General features: G+C 38.3%; 3 protein-coding genes and 1 long non-coding RNA gene across 6 annotated transcripts; 1 reads left to right on the top strand and 3 right to left on the bottom strand.

Annotated features, from left to right (window-relative positions):
• Positions 1 to 2427: 2427 nt before the first annotated feature.
• NFS1 (nitrogen fixation S (NIFS)-like 1) lies at positions 2428 to 4694 on the bottom strand. Its single transcript, XM_088945151.1, has one exon. It carries the CDS (start codon positions 4258 to 4260, stop codon positions 2875 to 2877), a length of 1386 nt encoding a protein of 461 aa, XP_088801277.1. The 5' UTR covers positions 4261 to 4694; the 3' UTR covers positions 2428 to 2874.
• Positions 4695 to 7531: 2837 nt separating this feature from the next.
• Positions 7532 to 11002, bottom strand: LOC148849996 (cytochrome c oxidase subunit 6a, mitochondrial-like). 3 transcript variants are annotated; one of them, XM_088943252.1, is made up of 5 exons: positions 10887 to 11002; positions 10397 to 10503; positions 10141 to 10183; positions 7981 to 8022; positions 7532 to 7858 (listed from the first exon to the last, which is right to left on the bottom strand). In XM_088943252.1, exons 1-4 carry the CDS (start codon positions 10993 to 10995, stop codon positions 8012 to 8014), a joined length of 270 nt encoding a protein of 89 aa, XP_088799378.1. In that variant the 5' UTR covers positions 10996 to 11002; the 3' UTR covers positions 7532 to 7858; positions 7981 to 8011. The 3 variants fall into 3 exon arrangements, with proteins under 3 accessions (XP_088799378.1, XP_088799376.1, XP_088799377.1); XM_088943250.1 differs by lacking the exon at positions 7981 to 8022 and having other exon boundaries at positions 10113 to 10183; XM_088943251.1 differs by lacking the exon at positions 7981 to 8022.
• A 5440-nt stretch (positions 11003 to 16442) lies between these two features.
• On the bottom strand, positions 16443 to 23386 carry ERG28 (ergosterol biosynthesis protein). Its single transcript, XM_088943249.1, has 3 exons — positions 23075 to 23386; positions 20302 to 20508; positions 16443 to 16684 (listed from the first exon to the last, which is right to left on the bottom strand). Exons 1-3 carry the CDS (start codon positions 23187 to 23189, stop codon positions 16614 to 16616), a joined length of 393 nt encoding a protein of 130 aa, XP_088799375.1. The 5' UTR covers positions 23190 to 23386; the 3' UTR covers positions 16443 to 16613.
• A 2241-nt stretch (positions 23387 to 25627) lies between these two features.
• LOC148849994 (uncharacterized) lies at positions 25628 to 27080 on the top strand. The gene is made up of 3 exons (XR_016098895.1): positions 25628 to 26265; positions 26385 to 26526; positions 26689 to 27080. It is a non-coding gene; the product is annotated as an uncharacterized LOC148849994 (long non-coding RNA).
• Positions 27081 to 27397: the final 317 nt, after the last annotated feature.

Here is a 27397-nt window from a genome sequence, read left to right as displayed (position 1 = left end):
ATTTCTTGAAATGTTTTTAAGTCTTATTTATTGGAATAAATGGGGGTCCTGAAACACCTGTAAATAGGTGTATCGAGACCAAAAGATACAATACGATACGTCCAATACTTTGAATAGGTGTAAAATGGGACATATCATATCAATACTTTGAACCATTCAAATACCATCGAAGGAGGAGAAGCTATCCTCAAAAATTCTTTTATATAATTATAAATAGAAAATTATTTACCTTAGACAATTGGATCAGATTATAATAACAAATTGCCTTGTTTTCTGCAATTACCTTTAAAAACATTCTACAATTTAGGAATGGATTGATATTTGATCCAGCTTACCTGTATTAGAGATGGATACACCTAAAGAATGTGATCCAAACCATAAAACGATCCGATAGCATCCTCAAAAAAGAAAGGTAAAACAATATTACACGAACCCAAACCCCAACTCCACCCCCACTCCATCTCAACAACAGGGGGAAACACATACAACATATGCACTATATATTGAAACCTGTTTGTACAAGCAGAGACATGGTATTTAATGATCAACATGAACATGAAAAAAATAAACGCATTACCTATAACAGAAAAAGAGAGAGAGAGAGAGAGAGAGAGAGAGAGAAAGAGCGAGTTCATATGTCCTGTTGTCAATCCATCCTCCATTTTTTTCCACTTTCACCATATATTTCTTAACTAATTCCTGTTCTATCCTCATTTCTCCCTCTCCAACTTGCTTTCTCATTTGTTTCAATTGCTGGACATTCAAACCACGCTAATTGCACAGGCATCACAGCTAGTAAATTTATAAATTCAACAGATGCTCCTAGCCCTACACATTATTTGTTGATCACATAAAATTAGACTTGTAATATCTCACTGACCAATTAGGCTGTGTCTGGAAATATTCTGAATTTTTTCTGTGCGTCATGAACATAAAAGTAGCTTTGCATGGACATTGAGACAGGAATTGAAATCCAATGTACATCTGGGAGTGACTGAGCAGTACAAAAAATAAGGACTTGAAGAAACATCTATTGAAAAGTATACACTTAAAATAGCTCATTTCTTTTAATCCTAACATTATACACCAATGAAAAAAGCTAAAAGTTTGTCTTTGTTACTTAATAATGTTCCACAGGAAAATGGCATTCATTGTCTACACTCTATGTTAGCTGTTCATTTATGAAATAATCAAGGACTAAAAGGAAAATGCTACATAGAAGTGTCCCTGAAGAATCTATGAAGTGTCAGGGTCCAAAACATGTCTGGCACAAACACTTCATTCACTTTGGAGAGTTAGTTCATGCAACACTACAAAAAGAAAGGGAAAGAAAAGAAAACACACACACGCACACATTAGGGTTTGCCCTAGGAACATCAAAAATGCTCCAATGGAATATTACAAACCTCCCTTTAATGTCCACTAGCATTGAGCATCTCTTTGCTGCATTCCCATCCAAGAATGGGTGAAGAATAAGAATAAATTAAATGCTTAAATATAAAAAATGCCACTGCATGGGAAACAATTCAAGGTCCATCTATCAGATAAATATAGGATTCATATTAAAAAGACTTCATGCTAACGAAGAACATATGTAATGTTCAACGGAGTATCATTTTGGATTTTCAAATAGAGTCAATATACACCTTGTGCTTAGGCAAATACTGCATAACAATGTTTGGCATCAATAATCCATAGAGATCTCATTGTTCAGCTTCAAGTTGGGATTGCTTTATGCCAAAATAGTTAAGTAAAAGTCGGAAGTGGGCAGTCACAGCCTCACAGGAATGTCTTTTTTTAATAAAAGAAATAGATCAAAGTTATTTTATTAATACAGAAAACTATGAAATTTTTTAAATTGATTAATTAATGAAACAACTTTCCTTCATTTGTTCCAGTGTTTTGAAAAGTGTGGAAGGCGTAAGCCTGGAGGTGCACCTCCGAGCAAGGCACCCCACAAAACACCTTGGACATATGCCTCAGGTGCAAGAGTTGTACGCCTCATACACCTTTTGCATGATGCATGCTAGAGGTGTATGCCTCATGCGCCTCACACACACCTCATACAAAGAGATAGAAGAAAACAAGGAAAAAAAAAAAAAGAGAGGAAAGGAAAGGAAAATAAAGAAAGAAAGAAAGAAAGAAAGAAGAAGGAAAAAAGAGAAACTTATGTTCTTAACTACGCCTCACCCCTCCAGGTAGTGGAACGCCTTGCATCATGCCTCCACGTCTTAAAACGTTGATTTGTTCAGGGGAAAAATGAAAACTACTTGCCCCATGGTGGCCTACAGCCAAATCATGTTTCCATGACTCCAGTCCATTAACAAAGGCTCAGCCCTAAGTCCCCAGTTAGCATGGCAAAGTCCATTCTAGTTGGCCTCTTCTCAAGAGAAATGTCTGATAAAAAGATTGAGGGCTGAACCACCATTTTGCTCTATCAAGAACCAATATTTTCATTCATACCATTCATATACAATATGTAGCTTAGATTAAAATTTCAATCCTATCTCTGAGCATAATAGTCATAGAGTATCTTCAAAGTAAAACTAAGATTGGCAATATCCAAGTTATGCCAACACAGCCTGAAAAGGTGCTTGTAGAATACAAATAATTAAATTGCAAATATAGAAATAGCAATCCACCACGCAGTGATTTAGTAGGAAAACACTGTTCATGGAGGCAAGAAGACCAAGGCTAACTTAAAAGGAAAACCTGGATAAAATATATGAACATTCCATAAAGTTTAAGCAGTTGGAGATCATAGGCTTTGCATGATTCTAACATGTATTTGGACAATATACTATCAGCGCCCATACTTGTTTGTATACATGTCCGTTACAGCAATTTTATTGCCACCATTTAAAGGTAGACCCATCAGTGTTGCGCCCATTGGATGCTCTTAATGTCTATTCCTTCCTTCACCATCTCATATAGAGGGCTCATCTCTCTCAACTTCTCAACCTGCTGCACCGTAAGCTCTATTGCCCGATCAATTTCGGCCTCTGTTGTAAACCTTCCAATTCCAAACCTAATTGACGTGTGGGCCATATCCTCGTCCACTCCCAAAGCCCTCAACACATAAGATGGCTCCAAACTGGCACTTGTGCAGGCACTGCCACTAGAAACTGCAACCTCCTTCAAGCCCATAAGCAGGCTCTCCCCTTCAACATAGGCGAAAGATACGTTTAGATTACCAACATACCTCCTCTCCATGCTTCCATTCACCACTACACCATCAAGCTTAGCTCTAATTCCATTCAGCAGCCGTTCCTGCAATGCAGTAATCCGCTTCTCGTCGTATTTCATTTCCTTCATTGCTAGCTCACACGCAGCGCCCATACCAACAACCAATGGAGTCGGAACAGTCCCACTCCGAATCCCTCTCTCCTGCCCACCGCCATTCATCTGCGGCTCCACCCTAATTCTCGGCCTTCGGCGGATATAAAGCGCCCCAACCCCCTTGGGTCCGTAAATTTTGTGCCCACTGAGCGACATCAAGCTCACATTCATCTTCTCGACATCAATTGGGATCTTGCCAAGAGCCTGCGCCGCATCCGTGTGAAAAGGGATGTTCATTTCTTTGCAAATCTTGCCAATTTCTTCAATCGGTTGGATGACACCAATCTCGTTATTGACAGCCATGATGGAGACGAGCCCGGTATCGGGGCGAATAGCAGATCGAAAGCGATCGAGGTCGAGTATACCATCGGGGCTGACGGGGAGGTAGGTGACGTCAAAGCCCTCTTGTTGAAGGTGGCGGCAAGAGTCGAGGACGCACTTGTGTTCGGTCTGGGTGGTGATGACATGGCGCTTCTTGTCCTTGTAGAAGTGCATGACACCTTTGACGGAGATGTTGTTAGATTCGGTGGCGCCGGAGGTGAAAACAATTTCTTTGGGAGAGGCGTTGATGAGGGCAGCCACCTGGGCTCGAGCCTTCTCGACGGCGAGGTCGGATTCCCAGCCGTAGAGGTGGGTGCGAGAGTGAGGGTTGCCATAGCGTGAGAGATAGAAAGGGAGCATCGCGTCCAAAACCCTAGGGTCGACAGGGGAAGTTGCTTGCATGTCCAGGTAGAGGGGTCTACCGGAAATTTTGACGCCTTTCATTGTAACCCCCTCTGCTTCCTCATATTGGCCTTGAAAAGGAAGGGGAGATGAGGTTGGTGCAGTAGCTGCAGCTGCGACGGAGAGTGTTCGGAGATGAGATAACAAGCCTCTGTTACATGTTTGGCGGAGCTTCGACGCAAAAAGCTTCGTCGTCATGATTTGTCTATTACTACACCGCCACCGCTTCTTTTCTTTTTGCGAAGAGAAGAGAAGCAAAGAATATATAGGTTCCGACTTCCGACTTCCGACTCCCGATCACCGACTGTGGATTACAAATCCCATTTTCTGGGAATCCAGGACTTCTGTTTTGTGCTTGGAAACAATGAAAACAAAACCCTTTTTCTCATTTTTCTTTCTAACCTTTCCTTCTTATTAAGTGCTTCTAGATAAATCTCGGGTCCTTGTCACCTTTACGAATCATCGAGGTCCTCCGATAATGGATTGGGCTTGGGTTCGACTCGTCCGGATCAAAATCAATTATTTGGATCCACATGTAATGGATTTATATTGGATTAGTGGAATTGAAAGAATATTCAGTTCATTTACAAAAGATAAAAGGGATAAATAAAATGCACTCCACCTCATATATCTGAAATTATGGCCCTTCTGGTATATTAGTAATCCTTTAATAAATCGCATTCTGTCGCATCCTATCCGTAGATTTGACATTGATTTACGGCCAGGATTCATTTCAAGGTGAAACTAAGAATTGTATGAGTAAATTGAACAACAAAAACCCCTTATAATACAAGTGTCAATGAATCATATTTAGATTACATCCAATCTAAATTAAAATCAATTTAAATAGGTTGGATGATCGAGACATTAAATTAGACCAATGGTTATCCATCTAGTAAGAATTCTTATGGGGTCGGTTTGGACCAATATTCAGTTCACTGACAGCAGTAATATCAAATCAGGAGATGGGAGATGGAGAATTGGAGATGAAAGACACGTTGATATTCTCACTCAATACACGGTGAGAATGGAGCATACAAAAGATTTCTCCCTGAACCCCTTATGTTGCTTGTATGTGTTTGAACAATAAAAACCCCATTATTATTTTGGTAAATTGTTGAACACTATACTTTTTTACCCTCAACTCAGTACACCGCTCTAGTGCTCTATACTATCATCCCTTTGAACTTCATATATCATTGCATCTACCCTCTTCATCGAGCTGGGCTAAGTGGCAAACTAATCCAAATAACTAATTTTGACCATTTGAATGATAACTTGTCTTTCAATTTTGCCCTTCCCTTTGATGCCAATTATGTTGACATGGCTTCCAACTTTTCATTTAAGGGCAATCTTGATATTTAAAAATGTTGAGATTACGACATTAAGATTTTGTTCGCATTTTGGTAAGTTATTTACTTAAGTGAATGCACTTACTCAGATAAGTGTTTTTTACTCGGTTAAGTGTATTTACTCATGTTCTTTTATTTACCATATAAATAAGGAAATGACCATTTTAACCATAAAATTTTAATATTAAAAAAGACATTTTTGTCCCATTCAAATATTGGCAACTTTCTCACTTGGTGGAAAAGTTATTTACCCACCTAGGAGATGGAAATACCTGAGAAAATAAACTTTCTCTGGTCCTCATATAAATTTGGATAAAGAATGTGGGTTTCTTAATCAATGGAAATCAAAATTTCATTGACCAACTTCCCCTGATTGGAGATAATGGAGGAGTGTACATGCAACCATTCCACAATAGTAAATTGGAATATAGTATACTGCATAAAGTACAGCAAGATTTCATCAACTTACCCTTTCCTTAAGGCTTTGTTTGGTTTGGAGGAAAAGGTAAGGAAACCTATGCAACCAAACATAGTCTAAGTTGTTACAATGCCCATAGAGACTTTTACTGACTTTAAAGCAACTATGTGCAACAAATTCGGGCTCCATACTTCTAAGTTAGCCCATTCAGTTAGAGGTGTAAACATATCGAATTCGAACCAATTAAGGCAATATCTAAATTTGAAACTGATATCCAAATTTGATTCTATTTCCAACAGATATTGAATATTAGTATTTGAATTCAGTCAAATATTCAAATATTTGATTTGATTCAAATTCGACCAATTAATTATTGTAGGTAATTAATAAATATATAAAATAAATATTTTATTTATATAAAATAAATATTTTATTTATATAAAATATATAAATATATAATTTAATTAGTATATAAATTATATAAAACATTTATATATTTTATATATTTATATATAAGAATTAAATTATCAATCAAATTCAAATATTTATCAAATCAAATCAGGTCATATCCAAAATCGAATCCAATTAACTATTCAACATGAATAGGATATCTTAATTCAACTTATTAGATATTCAAATTATCCAAATTCAATTCAATTATGTCAAATCTCAAATTTTCAAATTCCATTAACACCCCAACTTACTTTTTTTGGTCAAAATAAAACAGATGGCAATTACTTTATTACCCCACACATTATAACACTGTAATTTTTGGTTGATAAAGAACAAACAATCATATTAACGAATAGAATCAGTTGTAATTTCAGCCTCGATTGTATCACTGGAATTTTCACCCAACAAACTTTGTTTTGCCCACCATGTTTTGAAAATGGTTTTAGTTTTGGGTAGAGAGAACAAGATCACATCGTTTCTTTCTCCCATCAATTCATGTAACTCAAAAAAAGAAATAAACGGAAATTAAAATATTTTTTTACGCCCTAACCGTAAAATCTCTAGTCACTGTTAAATTTGAATTTTCTTTGATTGAGTGGTGTGGTTCTTTTTTATTGGAGGGTCTAGCAGATACGAACTCTATCAGAGGAAGAGGGCAAAGAAACTATCTGGCATGCTCTTTTTTAAATGCAACCATGCACTGCGAGCATGGTTAAGGGGGAATGATAACGATGAGAACTAATAACATCAGTGCTGAAATTCAAAATCTGATTTTTTTTCACCTTTCTAGCCTTTGCCATAATATTTTTAATAGTGTAAAATGATAATCCTTCTCTTAACATCTTTTTGGTCCACACTCCACAGGGAACCCAGATTTCCTAGAGATGTGTGGCTGCAATTCACGGAGGGTAGAAAAGTGAGTAGGAAATCCCGTTTGGCCTACACTCTACAGGATGGACTTAAGATGAACAGTAATGCAGAAGATGACAACTTTTTGTGATGTCCGCCGAAACTCGAGTGGTTAAAAGCAAATAACGATGGCAGTTTTTGAAGGAATGATCGTGGAGGCTTCTATGTGGGTGGTTCCAGTTGGTGTCATGCAAAATCAGCTCAACATGCAGGGGTAGTGTATATATAGCTATAAAGGAATGGCTTCTATATGCAATCAAAAAATATGTGAGCCATCTCACTATTCAAGGTGATTGCGAAGCTTTGTTATAGTAAAGCCAAATGATGACACATTCCAGATTTAAACATACATATATATATATAGACATGCAAGCGCATACAACACAAGCAACCACAATCAAGTTTTTTTTTCCCGATCAGAACACAATTAAGCTTTTAATGAACACGATGGAAAACCACTCTCAAAAAATTCAGTAGAGGAACACAAACAGAATCGAGCCGATGCAATTAATCAATTTTTATTATGCTGCAAAAGATAAACACGGAAAGCAACTTGCCACAGGAGTCTAGGGAGATTGCTAAATGAACATTAATGTCCAAAAACAACCACTAAAGATTGGATGTCAATGGTCGGTATGTTTCGTCTCAAAAAGGCCATCCGGACCTGCATTATAGTTCACACAACCAAGAAATGTTAAAATTACCCTATAGTCAGTTTAACAATTCAGTCATACATTATCAACCGATATCAAAACTCCAACACAGAAGCATGACAGTGATGCCTACCTTTCTAGCCGATACAATGACTAATCACCGCCTAGGCACAGACTAGATGACGAAAAAAATTATGTTCAATATTTAAGATATTGATGCAATCCCATAAATAAGTTAATTAGACTACAACCATGCAAGAAAAGTATAACATAGAACATTTAGTTTACAGTGTTTGTTTTGCAAACATAAAAGAGTTAAGAGCCTATCCTAGGATAGGGAGTTACAATCATTGTTTTCTACAGAAAGAATGCAACCTTGACTATTTCAGCCCCCTTTGTGGCAAACCCATACCAGTATACTACTGATTTGAAGGCTCCATGAATCCTTACCATCATCATCCAAGCCTTACGGCCCTTACCCCAATTATATAGGGTCAGCTACATGAATCCTCTTCCACCATTCCATTCTGTTTAATCCATTGTTAAATTATCAGCAAGCACTTCAACTTACAACAGATCACTTCTTCTTATGGGTGCTCTCAAAGGATGGGAAAATCTATAGTTGTTGATCCATACTTGTAGTCAGTTGGTTGACTAGTCACTCACTAGTAGAAAGTTTGAAAATGCTGATCAGAATTGATTTTAGATTCAAGATGGGTGCATTTCTTTCACACATGGCCCCAAAGATTACAACTACACCTCTTTTGCTCATCCCCTTCAGATAATCAGATACCAGCCATAGAAGAAGGTTTTAACTAAATCTAGGAAGCATACTTTCACCATAAAAATCCCTAACAACTTCACTCACAGCTTGTTAAAACATTGGCAGTGCCAGAATGGATGGTTGGCCAAGGCCAGATAAGCAGAGTTGCAGACCATAGCACATAATCATTGTTATCTACTATCTCCATCCTGCTAAGATTATCTGCTGCTAGACAATTATAGTGCTGCTGTCCAAGCTAGGAAAATAAATTACCTAATAGTTGAGCTAGGTAAAGCGTTTTCTTCTGGTGAGTTCATCCTAACCTGTCAAAGCCCAGTCTACTATCTCCTTAGTTAGGCAAGGCTTCAAATTCTGAATTTTCTGCAAGAGATCAGCCATGGATCCAATTTCCCAGTCATTCAAATTTCTTCTAAAATGTAGATTCCAGATGGTGACCTAGTTTTTCACCTCATAATATTCAGCCACAAGTATTTTACCAAAAACAAGGATGGGAAAATCCCAACAAGTATCTAACCCTTGAGCTATCACCCACTTAATATCTAATACCTTATCGCCATCATCAACTAAGCCTTACCCAACTATATGGGGTCAGCTAAAAAACTATCGGTAATATTTCTCAACTCCTCTCCTCACCACACATCCATACGAAGAGATTACTTCCCCTGGTCCCACTTCGAGTCCCTTGTACAATACGTGTCTAAAATCCATAGGCAAATCACCAAAACCATTTACCCAAGGCTATATTATCATTTTTAGTCGCCTTGCCACCATAACCATGAGGTTTTATGATCACAAGCCTCATTCCAATAAAAGTTAATGCTTTAGGAATGAACGTGAAAATAATGTTCTATATGTTACAGAACAGAATAAAAAAAAATAGAGGCTCATATTTGGCTTCAGAAATATGGGTCAATAAAGTTATTACTGTACAAAATTGCAAAGTTCTATTAGGATTTTCATATTAAAACCATACAATATCTTTCATTTAAATACCCATCAAGAGAGTGGTCATCCAAAACCTACTTCATGACCAAGTCTTCTGCCAACTATTTCTGGCTCATTCCAAGCCATCCAACTCGAAGAAAAGGGGTGAGCAATCCCTGACTTCTTATGTTAAATGAACGCTAAACTGTCAAACTCAAATCACAAAATAATGCAGCTAACCTTCCGTCCCTAACCTTGAAATAGAATGAAGTGTGACTAAATTACAGAATCACAAAATCAATGAATATGGTTCTGATATCCCACATCAAAACAATGGTATTAACATAAAAATGATAGAAAAGAATACTACAGATATATTAATAAGTCAAACCATCAAGAACAACCATACAGAAATAATTTTTTGCATATTATGGATTTCTTATATTCTGCAATTAATTGATGAGTTAAAGGATGACAGAATAACCACAATAGCAAGAATCACATCCAATAACTCCAGAATAGCATTGAGATCAGCAACTGGCAAAAAATTACAAGACCTTGAACTATGGATTGAATGAACCATACCCCATGGGAATTCCTTGTTACGAATGTGCAAATACGAGTATGGCTGCGTATATAAATAGAGAAAACAAAAGAATGAGAAACCTTAACCAATCAGAATACTCAAAATAGAAAAATAAATAAGGAAACAAGGAAAGGAAAGAAAGACATCATCCGGTATCCATTTTGGTACAACATACTGCTAGAAAACAGGCGCCTAGGGACAAAGCTCCGTGGACACAAACGTTAAGCCAATTGAAACATGAGAATAGAAACTTACAGGGGGCTCTTCGTGGTGTGGATGACCCTTTGAAAGGTTGTAAATCGACAAAATAGTGCACGTGACAATGCCGGCATATGTTATCTTTTCCCATTTTGCCGTCTCATCTGACAAACGAAAACATAATTCTTGAATTGAATCATCGAGTTACATATAGTAGACAAATCAAGTGCAAAGCTACAAACACCACAGTCTAGTAAAGATATCAAGGAATTTCGGTATATATTGATCCACTTGATAAACAAAACCATCCATAAGAAACTTATTCAATCGCATATGCGAGCAAAAAGAATAACCTAAAATCAGAAATGCACATAATATTCAAATCTAACTGACAACATAAACAATCCTGTAAATGAAATAAAACCTTAATCCATCAGATGGAATGGGCATTTTATCGAGAAACAAAATCAACCACGTTACAATGAATTTGAACCTTTTCACAGTTTAAAAGGATCAAGTAAAACAATTAGAAAAATAAATAGCTTACAGGCGTCATCATGATGAGCAGAGGAAGCGAAACCCCTCTTAGGAGGAACGGTGCGTCCACCTCTGCGAAGTGCTGCTTGAAGACCAGATCTCATCATAGCCGTCGCCATTTCTCTTCTCTGACTTCTCGAAACGCTCTCCTGCGATCTGCCTCTCTCTCTCTCTCTCTCTCTCCCTCTCGCCTATATATTATAGAAACTTTTTTAAGGAATCCTTGATTTCAATCTCTAAAACAAATCGCAACACTACACAGCTTTTTTCATCCGTTGGATGCAAAGTTTAACTAATCAAAGCCTATCGCACTGTAAATATCAGCTAACAAATTAAAGGAAATCAACTTAGTTTATTAAAGTCCATATTAAGAAGCACATATAATTGGTATCAAATCAAACCAACATATTAAGTAGATCCCAATCTGACAGTAGGAAAAAAAGGCTCCAATGAAATTATAGAAATGGCGTGTAAAATAATCAAGTCAAACTCGGCGGTTCATATATTGTTGAACTATTAATCGGGTAGAACCCGACATAGAGTCTGGTTTTGGTAGTTTCAAAACCAATTATGATCCGAACCGACTGCTTACATAAATTAAGTACAATTTATATGTCTAAAGTAGCGTATTACAGGGATACGTCAGTCTAATTTAGTTAGGTTGTGTTTGGTCTGAAGGAAAAGGTAGAATTAGAAAATCTTTAGGAATCTTGTATAACGTTCCTTATCTTTTCATTCCTTTCCCTATCTTTTCCTTCAAACCAAACATAGCCTCATATCATCAAATATGAATTGGCTCACTGGTATGGTTTTTGGCTGCTTGTAATGGAAACATGGGATTGAATCCCACCTATATCAAGGTTGAGGTATAAGATTAGGGGTGCCATTGAGCCGAACTGCAAATTTGATATGCCTTGGTTTGATTTGATTAAATTATTTTTAAGTTCAAGGCTGATTAGCTTGAAAGCTTAAAAAGTAATTTACTTTTTATAATTTTTTATAATATATAGTATATTCTTATGTTATATACTTATATAATATATTTTTATATTCTATAATATTTGTGTATATATGTATGGGTATGCATATGTATATATGCATGTAGTATGTGTTGGGGCCTCACAACAACCACTCATAGTATAAAATAGTAAGGTACTTGAAATAGCAATCATGAGAAATTTAATAGAAATAAAAAAAGACAAAATCCAAGTAAAGACAAATAAAACAAGTACCACAAAGACATAAAGATTTATGTGGTTCAACCTTACTGCCTATGTCCACAGGAGAAATGAAATTTGTTTTTCACTATGAACTTACAGTCCAAACCAACCCTTACCCTTGTACACTATGAACTGAGAACAATGCAAGTACCTTGCGCCTTACAGTCCAAACCAACCCTTACCCTTGTACACTCGTTATCTCTTTCCTCTCAACCTGAAGAACAAAAATAAGATAAATAACCCACTCTCACACCAAGAGCACTATATATTTTTTCACTCATTTCCTCCCAAAAAACCTTAACCCTACATACAAAATAAAGCTTTTATATGTAAAATCTCTTTAACTTAAAGAAGAACCACACCAACCGTTAGATTAAAATTAATCCAACTGTTGTAAAATAAGACACAATCCCAACAATCTCCACCTTGGCTTATTTTTGAACCACCCTAAAGATATATTATTTGTGCCTCTACCTGTTTGCAAATACCGCAAACTTCCATTGGCCTTGTAAAACATCACCAGTTACACATAACTTGAATCATCAAGTCCTGACTCTACCTAACTCAAACAAGACAGCCAATGTACCTATGTAACTATACCCAAGCAAATAATCCTAATTAACTTTAGAGAGGGACCTCATTCCTTCATCTCTTCCAGCAGGAATCTTCCTTTCACTATCATCTATACCTTGGAAACTTGCAACACTTGTTTCCATTTTATCCACAAAAGAGACCCCCCGTGTGGTCACACTACCTTGTGCATTTTGTTTCGAACATTCTATCGAGGTCTTAAGAACCACTTTACTCCCAACCAGATGCTACAAACCCTTGCATTTTTCTCCCTTCATCAAGACCATACTGCCACGTGTGATTTTCATGGCTCCACCTATAGCAAAAGTCTTGCATCCCTTGGAGTATAATCAGCTAAGTGATATTACATTCCTACACATTTTTTGGACATATGCCACACCACCCAAAGTGCAAACTACTCCATCAAACATTTTGATTTTCATTGTCCGAGCACCTATCTTCCTCTCTTGAAACATGTCAAAATATTCTTTCATGGAGCAAATATGCATAAAACATCCAGAATCTAAAACCCACTCATTTGGAGAAAAATTACACATACCTTCAAAGACTGTGAAAACGTCTCCATCATCATCAAATGCAACTGCCACGCTTCCGAGTTCATCCCCACTCCTTTTTCATGCAGGACAATCTCTCTTCATGTGGCCAAATTCCTTGCATCTGTAACACCATATTTTTCCATTTTCCTTGGCCTTGGATTTAGACCTACTGCTCTCAAATCTGTTGTTAGACGACCTTCCTTTCCGATTCGCTCCCACAGTGACCAACGCAAAGTTTTGCCCATTCTCATACTTGGGCTTCCTCCTAACCTTATTAGATAGAAGAGATGTAGTAACTCCTTCCATCTTCATTGTATCTTTCTTATACAGCGATGTTGTCACCAAATTTTCATAAGAATCAGGAAGTGAGGTAAGAAGCAAAAGGGCCTTATCTTCTTCCTCCACCTTCACATCAACTTTACCTAGTTGATCTAAGATACTATTGAACACATTTAGATGTTTCAGGGGATTCCCACCTTCTTCCATTTTCAACTCGTACAATTGTTGCTTCATATATAGCTTTGTAGTTAAGCTTTTTCCAAATAAAGCTTCTCCAATTTATCCCACAATTATGGTGCAAAATCTTCCTCCATAACGTTATCAGCAAAGAGCAATCAAATCGTACTAACACCTTGACTGAATGTCCTCCAAATCAACATCCTTCATGTCTTCTAACTTCCCATTCTTTTCCTTCAATGCTCTAGCCAAGCCTTGTTGAATCAGGATGTCCTTTATCCTTCTTTGCCATAGGGTAAAATTGACATTCCCATCAAACTTCTCAATATGGAATTGAGAGCATGTACCTTTTGTAGCCATTATCTCTCAAGCAATTTTACAAACACCTTGTAAACGCTAACCTGGGAGCTCTGATACCACTTTGTTGGGGCCTCACAACAACCACTCACAATATAAAATTACAAGGTGTTTGAAATAGCAACCATGAGAAATCTAATATAAGCAAAAAAGATAAAATCCAAGCAAAGACAAATAAAACAAGCACCACAAGGACACAAAGATTTACGTGGTTCGGCCTTACTGCTTACGTCCATGGGAGAAACGAAATCTATTCTTCACTATGAAAGAAAACTGAGAACAATACAAGTACCTTGCGGCTTACAGCCCAAACCAACACTAACCCTTGTACACCCATTCTCCCTTTCCTCTCAACCCGAAGAACAAAAACAAGAGAAAAAACCCACTCTCACACCAAGAACACTCTGTATTCTTCTCTCGCACCTTTTCTACCAAAAAACCTTAACCTTACATACAAAAGAAAGCTTTTATATATAAAACCTCTTTAACCTAAAGAAAGACCACACCAATCGTTAGATTAAAATTAATCTAGTGGTTGTAAAATAAAACACGATCCCAATAGTATGTATGTGTTAATTGAACCAAACTCGCAAGTTTTTGAATCAAACTTTTTATCAGTCAAGTTCAAACAATTTATAGAGCTTACCCCAAAATTCAAACTTGATTCAAACTCGATTAGATCAAATTCGATTTGAGCCTAATCAAATTTAAGCCCAAACTATTTGATTAAAGCTCATTATGATTGCAACCTAAGACAATACCAAACAACTAATCATCACATATTACCAGTAATACAATTGAATAAACCCTAACCAGTCCAAATGGTGTGACTCAAACTGCTTTATAAAAAACTCAAGAAGGAACTTTACAAAAAGGAAAACCTCCTTAAAGTTAAACTCCAGAGACTCCCTCCCTACAAGACCTCACTTGGATCTCAGATCCAAGATCTGAAACTCTCTCTACAAAGCCTCTACAATATCAAATTCCATCTACCCACGGAGGGGGAGGGTTATGGATTTGGGACCTATCTGATCGAAACCCTCAATTTACATATTGAACAAATAAAAAGAAATAGACATCAACTATAATTGACAAGTAAATAAACCGATTTACATATTGAAAAAAAAAATAGACATCAATTATAATCGGATCTCCTCAACTAAAAAACCAATTTGAATCCAGATCCCAACTCACCGAATGTACCCTGACCTGGCCCAAACCGTCAAATTAACAGCACAACAGTGGGACCGATGAATCTTAGCATTACGGTATTAAATGGGCGTTTCACGTTTGAAGTCTGATAAGAGATGGTAGGCTTGGTAGCTCATGCAACACTAAGCAGATTAAAAAGATGGATTTATGCAAAACCAAGGTAATTTTTTTCCTAAGCTCCGTCAAGATATTGGAGAACTAGTACAAGGAGCAGTGAGGCTGCTATCGTTACATAAGCATTCACAAGCATTATATGCCAGTTTATTCATGGCAGCCCATTAAAGGATCTGTTTACATAGTTTATAGATATAATATCGAAAAAAAAAAAAAAAACTCAGCAGGTGCAACAGGTTCAACTCTTTATATATTTGAAATGGGGAAACTTCATTTAGTATTCTGAATTTTGCAGGTGGTGTCAAGTTAGTATCAGAACTTTCAAAAAGTATCAAGTTCATCCCTGCCGTTACCCAACCGTTAGTTATCTGTTGAAAATATCAAAACTACCATTCAAAAGAAGACACTGTTCATTATCTTCTACCTTGAGATTGAACTGATTATTTTCAAAGGAAAAAAAAAAGAAAAAAACATAAAATATGATAGAGAGAAACAATAACTGAAAGCAAAGAAATAACTAGACAAGAATGCGTTTCAGATCTGAAGGTAGAAGACAATGATTTCATTAATCTAGAATCTCAAACACCTTAACCGGTTCAGTCTCAAGGTAGAAGACAATGAACAGTATCTTCTTTTGAAGGGTAATTTTGACAGTTTCAACAGATAACTGGAAGTCGGTTAACGGCAGGGGCTAACTTGATACTTTTTGAAAGTTTAGGTACTGCAGTGACACGTTTGAAAGTTCAGGTACCAACTTGAAACTACCCCCAAAGTTCAGAGTACTAAAGTGGAATTTTCCCATTCGAAATCATGAAAATGAAATAACATGGTTTTGCAATGAATGGAATCTGAATCTGAATCTGATAGAGCCAATTCATTGTCTAAAGTGGTGCCAAATTTCCGGTTATGCAATGGATGGACATCAAACCATCCAGTTACATGATTATGTATTAAATGCTTGAGTTTTCTCTCCCAAGCTGATACTTAAACCAATTATGTCTCCGTAAGTTGAAAGCTTTAAGGAGACTTGTGTCCTTGCCTGAAAAAATAAGATCACCAACAGCTTTCTATCCAAAAAGAGACTCACCAACGGCCCATTGCTGTTCATACTAACCATCATAATTAAATTAACAAACCAAAACATTTTTTGTTTGTTTGAGCATGAACTGCAAATCAAATAGCAAAAAAGAAATGATAGCAATTGAGTAAATCCAAATCCTCTTGCATCTTGAAGAATAGGCAACAAAGGTTTCACTCTGTCTTCAAGGTGGCTTGAGGTTGATGAGCGTTCCACTGCAACAACATCCATATAATTGAGGTCCCTGACCATGATCAATTCAAATAATCAAAGATAAAATATATGCATACCATTTATACACACTTATCCAAGGCATTAAGCAGAAAGCTTGACCTAATCTTGGATAAAAGTAAGAAAAGAAAAGGAAAAGATAAATCATAAATATTGAACTGTAATAGAAAAAAGGTAGTTTCAGGACATGCTCAATTAACAGATCCATTGAGTAAAAGAGAACAGTCTGTTGTGCATTGAGAGGAGTCATCAAAACCAGGGGCCCATACACATACACGCACATAAGACTTGCACACAAGAGAGGGACACCACATACAACCCAGAAGTTTAAGCTATTGGGTTATGGGCCACTCTTGTAAGTCCCTTGCACCTCTCGTACTTTTCCAATGTGGGACTCTCTTCATACACTACTCGTATGTGAATCCCAACAGTCTTAGCCAGGAGAAACCTCTAAGTGGGAATGCAGTTCTAACCTAGAAAGGCAGCAAATAAAAGAAAAGAAGAAAAGAAACCAATAACTTCAGATAAACAAAGAGTAATGGACTCTAAAGATAAGAACTAGCATGTCCCTTTCTTTCTCTTACCCCCAAATAGGGGGTAATAAAAGGGAAAAAGTCCTCCCATCCTGTACTTAGGCTTAGCACAATTTAAAAGGCTTTAAGAAATAGTTCCTCCACAGAAGATGGATAACAACAGTTTCTTTTCCAGATTTACCCATCACCATTTAAGTCCCAACTATATGGGGTTCACTACACGAATCCTGTTTTGTTCAGTGCCATACCCATTAAATTATGGGTGCTTAAATAATTCTTATTACTTCTATTCAGGTCCTTTTCAGTCGTCCCTAGCTCTTCTAGTCCCTTCAACTGGAAATAGATTACTTTTTCTAACAGGTGCCAGCTATAAAAGGTCTTCCATTCACATGACCAAACCATCTCAATCAACTCTCTAATTTTATCACCTTTTTGATCTACTCCTAAACTCCACCAGTGTGAGCTTGTCCTACACAGATGGTCCCGAGCTCAGATAAAGGAGGGTTGTGTTAGGTTGGTATCCGGCACTATAATTTTTCCCCAACTCTCATGATTATGAATCCTGATTTTGACAGCACCCACAAGAAGTGATCTATTGCAAGTTGAAGGGTCTAGAAGGGGTAGGGGTAAAACTAAAAGGACATGGGCCGAAGTAGTAAAAAATGATTTAAGTACTAATAATTTAACAATGGATATGGCATTAAACAAACAGAATGGTGAAACAGGATTGATGCAGCTGATGCTTATATAGTTGGGAGAAGGCTTGATGATGATGTCGACGATGACGATGAGGACTGGAGATTTGGAGCTACTCCTAGGTTCCATTGTATGACTTGATTTCTTTTTTAGATTCACATATGAAAAATAATTCCCTGGATTTGAACCCATAATTCAATTATAATTTTTTATATTAACAGTGTAACTTTATTGATGATGACAAAGAATATTATATCACATAATTCAAATACATTATCTTGTTGCACTGCAAACTTGAGGTTGAAGATCTGATTTCAGAATAACCTAAGAGAGGAAACAAGAGATGATAGTTCAAGCAATCCATGAGGAAAGAAAGAAAGAAAGGTTCATAAAGAACAGTCCCTAGAAAAGGAGAAATAGACCACCTGTTGACTTGGCTCATTGCCATTACTTCATGCACTGAAACTTGCAGTGGCTATCAACCTAGGCTAAATGAAGAGAACTAGGGAAGTTGATTTTAGAAGAGAGAGAAGCCAGTAGAACATGAAATGGATGAAAGAGGAAAACGAGAGTTTATTCTAAAGGAGTATACAGATCAATTGTGGCCAATCAATCGCCATGTGTAAGATTTGCAACTCAACCAAGCCTTGTCCCAACTATGGGATCAGCTCCATGACTCCTGTTCAGTGTCATAACCATTGTTAAATTATAGGTCCCCAAGTCATTTCTCACTACTTCAACAAATCATTTTTGGCCTGATCCTCGATCGTCTAGACCCTTCAACTTGCAATAGATCACTTCTAACTGGTGCTTTAAATGGTCCTCTCCACATGTGACCAAACAATATGGTAGATTTTCTCTACCAATAAAATCAACCATACTTCAACAGAAAAGGGCTCCTAGAAGTGAGATTTCTTAGACCCAACCAGAGGGATATTGGGTGAAGGTTACCACATGATGATTTATTAAAAAAACAAAAAAAAGGTTACCACATGATGACAGAGTGAAGCAGAAAAACATGGAGCTTTCATGGAAAGTTCTCAAATCACAAAAATCTCCTTACTATCACCGGACTAGCAAACTTGTTTGGCATATTAAGAATAATGACAAAGATTGAAGGAAATTTTTGAGATAAAAAAAAAAAAGAAAAAAAAAACTTCACAAAACAACCCCCAGGCAGATTATTCACTCTGATATCTTTTGTCCCACCACTATTAATTAGGCTGAAGAGCCAGGGATGGGCAACATGTTCGATTCTTAATCATTTTTTACAGTGGAAATATCACAAGAGCTAAGAATCCATTAGCAGTGAAAAAAAGATTTAGAAGTACAAAAAATCAATCTTATGTATCTCAGCAGGCAAGACCCAACAACATAACAGAAAAGGAGGTAAACTAGGCCCAACCAGGTATCTCAACTCAACTAAGACATGTCCCAACTACAAGGGGTCAGCAACGTGAATCCTGTTATGCCATTCCACATTGTTCAGTGCCATATCCATTGTTAAGTTTATGGGCCCTTAAATCATTTCTTACTACTTCAACCCATGTCCCGTTTGGCCTGCTCCTAATTCCTCGGACAGATCAGTTCTTTTAACTGGTGCTATAGATGAATCCCAAGTACACAATCAAAAGTAGTAGACATAAGGAAAAAAAAAAAAAGGAAAAAACACTAAGGGAAGACTATTCCATAAAGAAGAACCCCTAATAAAGAAAAAATATCCCCATTCTTCCCAAATTATCAACTCAGGAGTTGACCAATTTTTAGATCCATCTAAATAGGATGACCTCTCTAATGAGATCAGTGGAATATAACGGTCCTCGATGCCATCTCCAAACCAACTAATTACCTATCAATGTAATATAAGGGCCGTTAGGTGTTCTATACCAAAATTTGCATTGACTCTTCCTTTTAATAATTCCTACTGTCGTAGAATTTTGCCCAACACTTGTTACTTCGCATGACACTTTTTGTAGCATTTCAACAATGTTCCAAACTGAAATCAACATAAAACCTTGGCAATTAGCATTCATAAACAAGATATCACAAGAAAGGAAACATCCAATGTAGATTCCACAATTTAACTTTCTTATTTTCCTTTGCTTTAACTAAATCATTGTGCTGTGACCAAGCACAATGATTTTTGGAGGTTGATTTGTTGGACACCAGAATACTTGCACCTGCATCACATATCACAGTAACACTGGTTACTCCTTGCTATTTTACATTCATTGCACCAGCAACCACAAATATCTACCGTGTATTCACGCAATGCTGTTAATATAATCATTGCACAGGATACAGGAAAGCTATGCTTCACAAAAGAAGAAACCAATTACACAGATATCCATGACCAAGGAATTAAGGGGTAACAACTGAGTTATAATAGGAAGACTGATACCTGCAAAGATTCCAACAGTTGTCAGATTGCCAATGACCATTGTATGATATATTAGGTATTCACTCAAGAAATGACCAAAGGCATAGATGAATGATAGAAAGGTAGCTATATAGAGTGGCTTGTTTTCGAGGTTAAATGCACAAAGATAGCAAAGGGTGCATGTCAGAAGTGTCCAAACTCCAAATGTCCTTCCATGAACTTCAGTCACTACATAAAGGCAAGATTCTCCATCAGAATATGAACCTCATAAATACGTTAGAATACCTACATAATAAAAACCCATGGAAAAAAAAAAAGAAGAAGAAGAAAAGAGAAAGAAAAAGACAAAACATGAAACTACATTATGGAACTAGCATAATTACAAATGAAGGTTAAAGCTTTCTCAATTTCCCCTTCCAAATAAGAAAAGAAATCCATTGTGCAAGATGTGAGTTAGCAGACCATGAATGAGATAAAACAAACCTGAAGCAATCATGATGGCAACACGCAATCCTAATCCACCACTAGAAATGAAATTTATAAGTTGTAAGTTCACCTTTTTCCAAAGAAAAAGATGTTCAAGTAAAATAAAGCAGAACCATGATTGATGCCTAACTTTTAGTAAGCATGGAACGATCTTGTCCAACCTCTCTTGCATTTTATGTTTGAAGGAAAAATGAAGCAGGTAACATATAATCTGACATTGCAAATGAAGCAGGTACTTGTGGTCTCATTCTTGGAGATTTTCAGAGAATGCAAATTAAGTTTCATTTTCATTTTAGAATATTGTATCTGATATGGTTATATGGGCCATAGTTGGATGTGTCATATCTGGTTTGGGCTATTATTTTCACCTTTATACTAAAGATGGTTATAGACTAGTAGTATTTATATAGTAAATGGAGTCAAAAAGTCAAATAGGTGACTTGTTCATGATGCCATCACAACGTGGAGGTGAGTTGTCAATGATACACTTCAATGAGGACAAGGAAATGAGAAGTCTTTTATGTAATTAATTTAAGAAGTTTACTTGTTAGTAATATCGTGGTCGAGGTCTATATAAGCTGATATATTGCAGCCTTTCAGCAGCAAAGAATGGATCAGATTTTAGTTTTCTTAGTTGCTTTTTATTTTTTATTTTTTCTTGTAAAAGGTAAGGTAATTTATTCATCAAAAAACATTACAACAAAGCCCAGGCCATAAAGGCTGCCTGGGTCCACATCAGACTACAATCTCATCCAAGACTGAGAACAAAACAAAAGATGCAAATTCTGATGTTTAAATTCCTCCGTTACTGACACCCAAGAAAATAACTTGCCCACAGCTCTCTGCACTATTTCATCTGGGCTTTTAGCTTTACAACAGAAAATTCTGTTATTTCTCTCAGTCCAAATGGACCAAAGCACAGCTGCCGGAATGGTGTTCCAAAACAGCTTTCCTTTCTTGCTGCGGCCCTCAATACTCCAACAGTTCAACAGCTCCTTCACTGAATTTGGCATTACTCAATTACTTTCCAAGGCCTTAAGAAAGTGCCCCCAGACATAAGAAGAAATTGGGCAATGGAAACACAAGTGCTCAGTACTTTCTGCAAGAGTACCACACAAGCCACACAAAAGATCCGGAATCTGAATACCACGTCTTTCCAGATTAACTCTAGTCAGACATTTATCAAGAACCATTGCCCAAACCAGAAAATTAACCTTAGAGGGGCTAGTTGAATTCCAAATCTGCCTGGCAGGGAAATTCTCCTGACCTGAACTAAACAGCTTGAGAAACATAGATTTAACAGAGATACAACCATGTTATCTTACTTCTCTAAAGATACTTCCCCTTTCTTGCCCCTAAACCTTTTCTCTTCTTGATGCTGGTTCTCTCTACACGTCATAAGCCAATTCTACATTTTCTCTTTAACCATCTCTCTCCTTCTTGTAGTCCACCAAACTGTATTTCTTCTTCCAGCTCTAGATTTGCTCCCAAAAACCCTAACTTATTTTTCTTAACATTTCCCATATTAGGCACCACATATCTTTTCCATCAGACTAATCAACCCGGATTTTAAATCCATTCGTTAATATTCTTGGGACTTTTAAAGCAGTCAATTGAAGCCCTAAACCCAGTAATTAGAACCAAGTATGTTGGTCCTATGCCTCAACTCCTTGCAGTCTTTAGTTGGCTTCAAAACTGAAATTATGTTTTCTTCTGTCTTGAATAATAGATGCAGTACTGTCATAGAATTGTTAATGCTCAGTATTCCAATGAGATGGTTCGCAAGGCAGTTCATCCGTTGTGGTAAGATACTTTATTCACAATGAAATTCAAAAGATCAATTCGTCATTATACTCTGATGATTAGATGTTGTCAACTAGTTAAAGAGAAGTAGGTTATTGCACAATTTAGTAGAACTTATAAAATCATATCTAAGAATATGCCATACATAAAATCATTTTGAGCTAACAAATAAGGAATCATTCATGAGCATGAGGAGCGAAAGTGAACTTTAGATTGAATCAAAACCATGATAACAAGTTGGTAAACAGGTTAAATCATCAGAAATACAGCAGCAAAAGACATCTTTCAGGAGTTCTGCAAGCAGCATCTCCACAGTCGGACCAAAATAAGCTTGTTGATCCACTGCGTTCACTCATCGTTAAGTCACTCTATCTTGTATACGGAGGATTTCATACTACATTGCTATTGCTACTAAGACCATAAGAAAATCATCGAAAGCACAATCTGATCTGACAGAAGGAAAAAGAAAAAGGAAAAAAAAAAATGGTTAGAACTAGAAGCTCACTTGTGGAGTTGGAGAAGACAGCAAGTCGGAGAGCCCATATGTCAAAAAATCCGAACCAAACTGCTGCCAGTCGAAGTGAACCAACTAACATCAGCCACCACCCCAACGCCTTCATTTTCTTTTCTTTTTTTCTTTCTTCCTTTTTCCTTTTTTCCCCTGTTCCGGTTTTCCTCCCTTACCAAGAATGACAGAGATCAAACAAATGGAGCTCAGTGGCACGAGTTTTAGAGCAAGCAAAAAACCCAAGTGAGATTGCGACCTGATCTGCTCCTCACTGAGCGCGCCTCGGACTGATCTCACAGGAACATCTCATCGTATTGTATTGTGGGACCATGAATAATAACATATAGGGAAAATTCCCGATTAACATGTACTTTGGTTGGGCCGCCTAGCGCAATGAGTTCGGCTTCAGTCCAGGCACGCAATATACGCGCACCGTTCGCGTAGCAGTACGCGTCACGCGTCTTTTGATTCGTGCGTTCGCTTAATACGTGCGAACTGAATTAACGGAGTCTATCTTTTATGCCGTTAGCTTCTTCCATCCTACTTCCCGCTCGAGACTCATCTGCCTTCACTTATTCTCTCACTCTCTCCCTTTCCAACCGGCGGCGACCAACAGTCATCACCGGCGACTGTTAACACTTGCAATCGGAGAAAAACCTCAAGTATTTGGGACTCTGCCCTGATAGAAACTGGACTGTTATCATCGATTATTGATTGAAGCCGACTCCTCTTAACGGTAACTGGAGTTCAGATTCGCCTACCCTTGTTGAACAAAAAAGAATGGAGGATTCTACGGAGAAATAAATGTAGATGGTAGAGTAGAAAACCTTGTATTTTGTATATTTTACAAATTTCTTTATGAGGGCATATTTGGCCCTCTAATGACATTGTAACATTACAGTCTGACACAGGCTTAGCCTAAACTATGATTGGCAGATTTGCGTTAAGGGACACCGTCGTCATTTTTGCCTGTAAGATTTTTAGGAGAAATGATGTCATCTTCAAACAGACCACCAAAAGCTTAACATACTCTTTGAGGAGGGGTGGTCGACCTCCTTGGGTACCTAACCTTGGCATTTCTAGACCAATTTCCCTAGCGGAGCGGCCCTCCTATTGGCTAGCATAGCTACCAGAGTTCCTCATGGGCGTACACATGCTCATGGGGACAGTGCATGGACCGGCACTGCACTACCGACACTCAAGAAGGCTTGGCATGCGGGCCTGGCTCAAGCATGACCCTTCACCTCGCCAGCCCCTTGCCCAAACTGATCTCTCAACATGGCACACATGTGCCCATCACCATTGGCATACAAGAGACCCATCACATCGGTGCCCAGCCACCTCTTCAGCACCCAGTCGCCTCTCATTATGGTCATCCCCCTTTAGCACATAAGAGACGCCTCTCATGGACCGGCCAGAGCCAGCCGAGTGCCCCATCCATGCGACTTGAGGTCATGATCCAATGTTATTGACCTTGGTGGAGCCATCTCATCAGGCAACTCCTAGGTAGCACACAAAGGCTTGTCCTGTCCTACCTTGGCCTGGATGTCGCACGAGTTTCTTCCGTTGTAGAACTACCCCTGTGACAACATGGCATCCCGAAACAACTAGGTGACACCCGGAACCACTTAGGCAACAACTTGCCTTAGCCAAACTGATAGTGTCCGACCTGTGACCTGGCACAGGCGCCGACCTGGCGACCTGCGAGACGTGCTCGCCGACAAATTCGGCATGCATATCCCAACACTTCCACGATCCTTGTAAGTTGGCCCATGTACTGAACGTTCTGGAGGATGGTCAATGTGCATGGCGGTTGCCTCCGAATAACTCGGACCACTTAGACGACCTCTCGAAAATCTCGGATGCGGTGCGTGATGCCCATGCTAAATAATGCCTATATAAAGGCACTAACCCCAGTGACATAAGGGGGGCAAGTAAGCATGTTCTAGATCTCATACTTTATGATTTTTAGCTCGCAGTCTTCTATGAGAGTACTGAATTAATCATCAAAGCGACCCCGTCGGGTTAGCCACCCTGGGTCCCCTAACATTAATTTCTTGCAGGTCTCTAAAGAATTACGAAGCTCAACAATCAATCCAGCTCGCCACCAGTCAGCTCGGCACCTAATAGGAAGCTTAGCACTTTGGTCAGCTCAGCACCTAATAGGCAGCTCGACACTCTAGTCAGCTTGGCACCTTCGACACTCTGGTCATCTCAGCACCTAATAGGCAGCTCGGCACCTAATAGGCAGCAGGGACCTCTTGTCAACTCATCACCTAATATGCAGCTTGACCCAGTCAGTTCGGCACCTAACCTGCCCAACTCGACCCAGTTAGTTCGGCACCTAACCTGCCCATCTCGAGCCAGTCAATTCGGCATCTAATCTGCCCCTATCCCGTCCTGATCAACCCGACATCAAAGTTCTCATCCAGCAAAAATTCTTCACTCCGGCCTCTAAGTCATCAACCAGATAGAAACATACCAAATGACGAGTTAGTTAACACGAAAAATTGATACCATCATATGTTTGTACTCTTTCCGCCAAAACCCCTTTTCTTGGCTTCATGGCGGATATAGCGTGCCTGGGCTGAAGCCGAACTCATCTCCTTCTTCCTCCTCTTCTCTTGAGAATCCCAAGCTGAAAAGCCCATCTCTTCCTCTGTTCTATCCACCAGCTCCACCACCACCAAAGATGGCAACGGTGGTTCCAACTCTTCCACCGCAGCTACCACCGTTTGGGGCCTTTGGGCCTCTATTTTATCATCCATTTTACCCAGTTCCAGGCCATCAGTACCGACGACCATGCAACGTTTTCTACTGTCCTCCACCTCCACTGTTGCCATGACCAGCACTACATTTTCCTACTTACGCAAGCTGCACCATTGCTGCAGAGAACCAGATTAAGAGCATGGAGGTGAAAAGTAATGGTATTTCAAAAAGGTTTTTCCCAACGAGATTTAAGGGGGTCATACAGACGGCTCTTCTGGTGGGGTTTCCGAGAGAAGAGTAGTGTAGGTGGATTTGGAGACCAAAGGCTGATAAGGCGGAGGAAAGCGGCCATTCATGTTTAGAGTTGGAGACTGCAGATAATCTTCGTTCAACTCCTCCCACTCCCATGGGAAAGCCCAGTTGGGGTTGGACTCGTGTCTCTCTGAATACGACTTCGTGTACCTGCCCATGGATTTCTGGTAATCGTCTCATCTTCTTTTTGTTTCTTCTGCTGCATTTTTCTGTAACAAGAAAAGAAAGAAAAACACCAGTACAAAGGTTGATATTTGTGGATTTTTCTTCTCTCTCCACTCCTCAGGCTTGGGAACAATCTGGGTTACGCTTTTGTGAATTTCACCAGCAGCATTGCAACAGAAAGGTTCTACAAATCGTTCAATAATTACAAATGGAACAGGTTTGAATCGAAGAAGGTCTGTGAAATTCGCGAAGCTAAGATCCAGGTGATCTTCATCTTTCTATCTTTTTCTTTACACATTAAGCACTTTCCTCAATTTTTTTTTTATTTGGGTTTTCATTAGTTCTATATCACTTCCTTTCTTTCATGCATCCAGCTTTTGTTAATCTGGGTTTGTTTCAATTTCCTTCTGTTCCATCTGGCTCAGGGAAAGGAAGCTCTGCTTGCGCGTTTTCGGGCATCCAACTTCGCTTGTGATACAGTCCTTGGCTGCAGACGACATTCTCCAGATTGAAGGTTGAAACCGACTCCCCAAGCAGCAGAGTGAGAAAACACGAGACAACGACGATGACACCTCAACTTCTTCTTGTTTCCGGCTTATATCAGTTGCCGGTGATAGTAGTCCGGCTTATATCAGGGCAAAGTCCAAAATACCTGAGAGGGTCGCCGGTGATGGATGTTAATCACCGCCAGTTGGAAAGAGAGAGAGTGAGAGTGACTGACGACGGCAGAGTCCGGTGAGTCTCGAGCAGGAAGTGGAACGAAACTTATGAGAAGCTAACGGCATAAATAGACTCCGTTTAATTCGTTTCGCAGGTATTAAGTGAACTCACGAATCAAAAGACGCGTGGCGCTTCCTCGTGCTGCGCGAACGGTACGCGTATATAGCGTGTCTAGACAGAAGCCGAACTCGATTTGATTTTCGTCTCCGAACTTTAAAACGCGATAGTTCAGTTCTTAAACTGTCAATCCAATATTTGTCGTTAACCAATTCGTAGCCATTAAATGAAATTTGAAAAAATAGAAATGTCCTTTTAACTACCATTTATTTTTCTTTATCAAACATTTATATATTAATAAAATTGAATCGTTTCAAATCTTTGTCTTTTTATTTAAGAAAATTTGGGTTATATCTT

This window comes from Nelumbo lutea, chromosome 5 (assembly GCF_056320005.1).
Source record: "Nelumbo lutea isolate HS-2025 chromosome 5, American lotus-T2T, whole genome shotgun sequence".
In the NCBI taxonomy this organism is placed as follows: domain Eukaryota; kingdom Viridiplantae; phylum Streptophyta; class Magnoliopsida; order Proteales; family Nelumbonaceae; genus Nelumbo; species Nelumbo lutea.
This window is presented reverse-complemented; position numbering and strand designations above follow the sequence as displayed.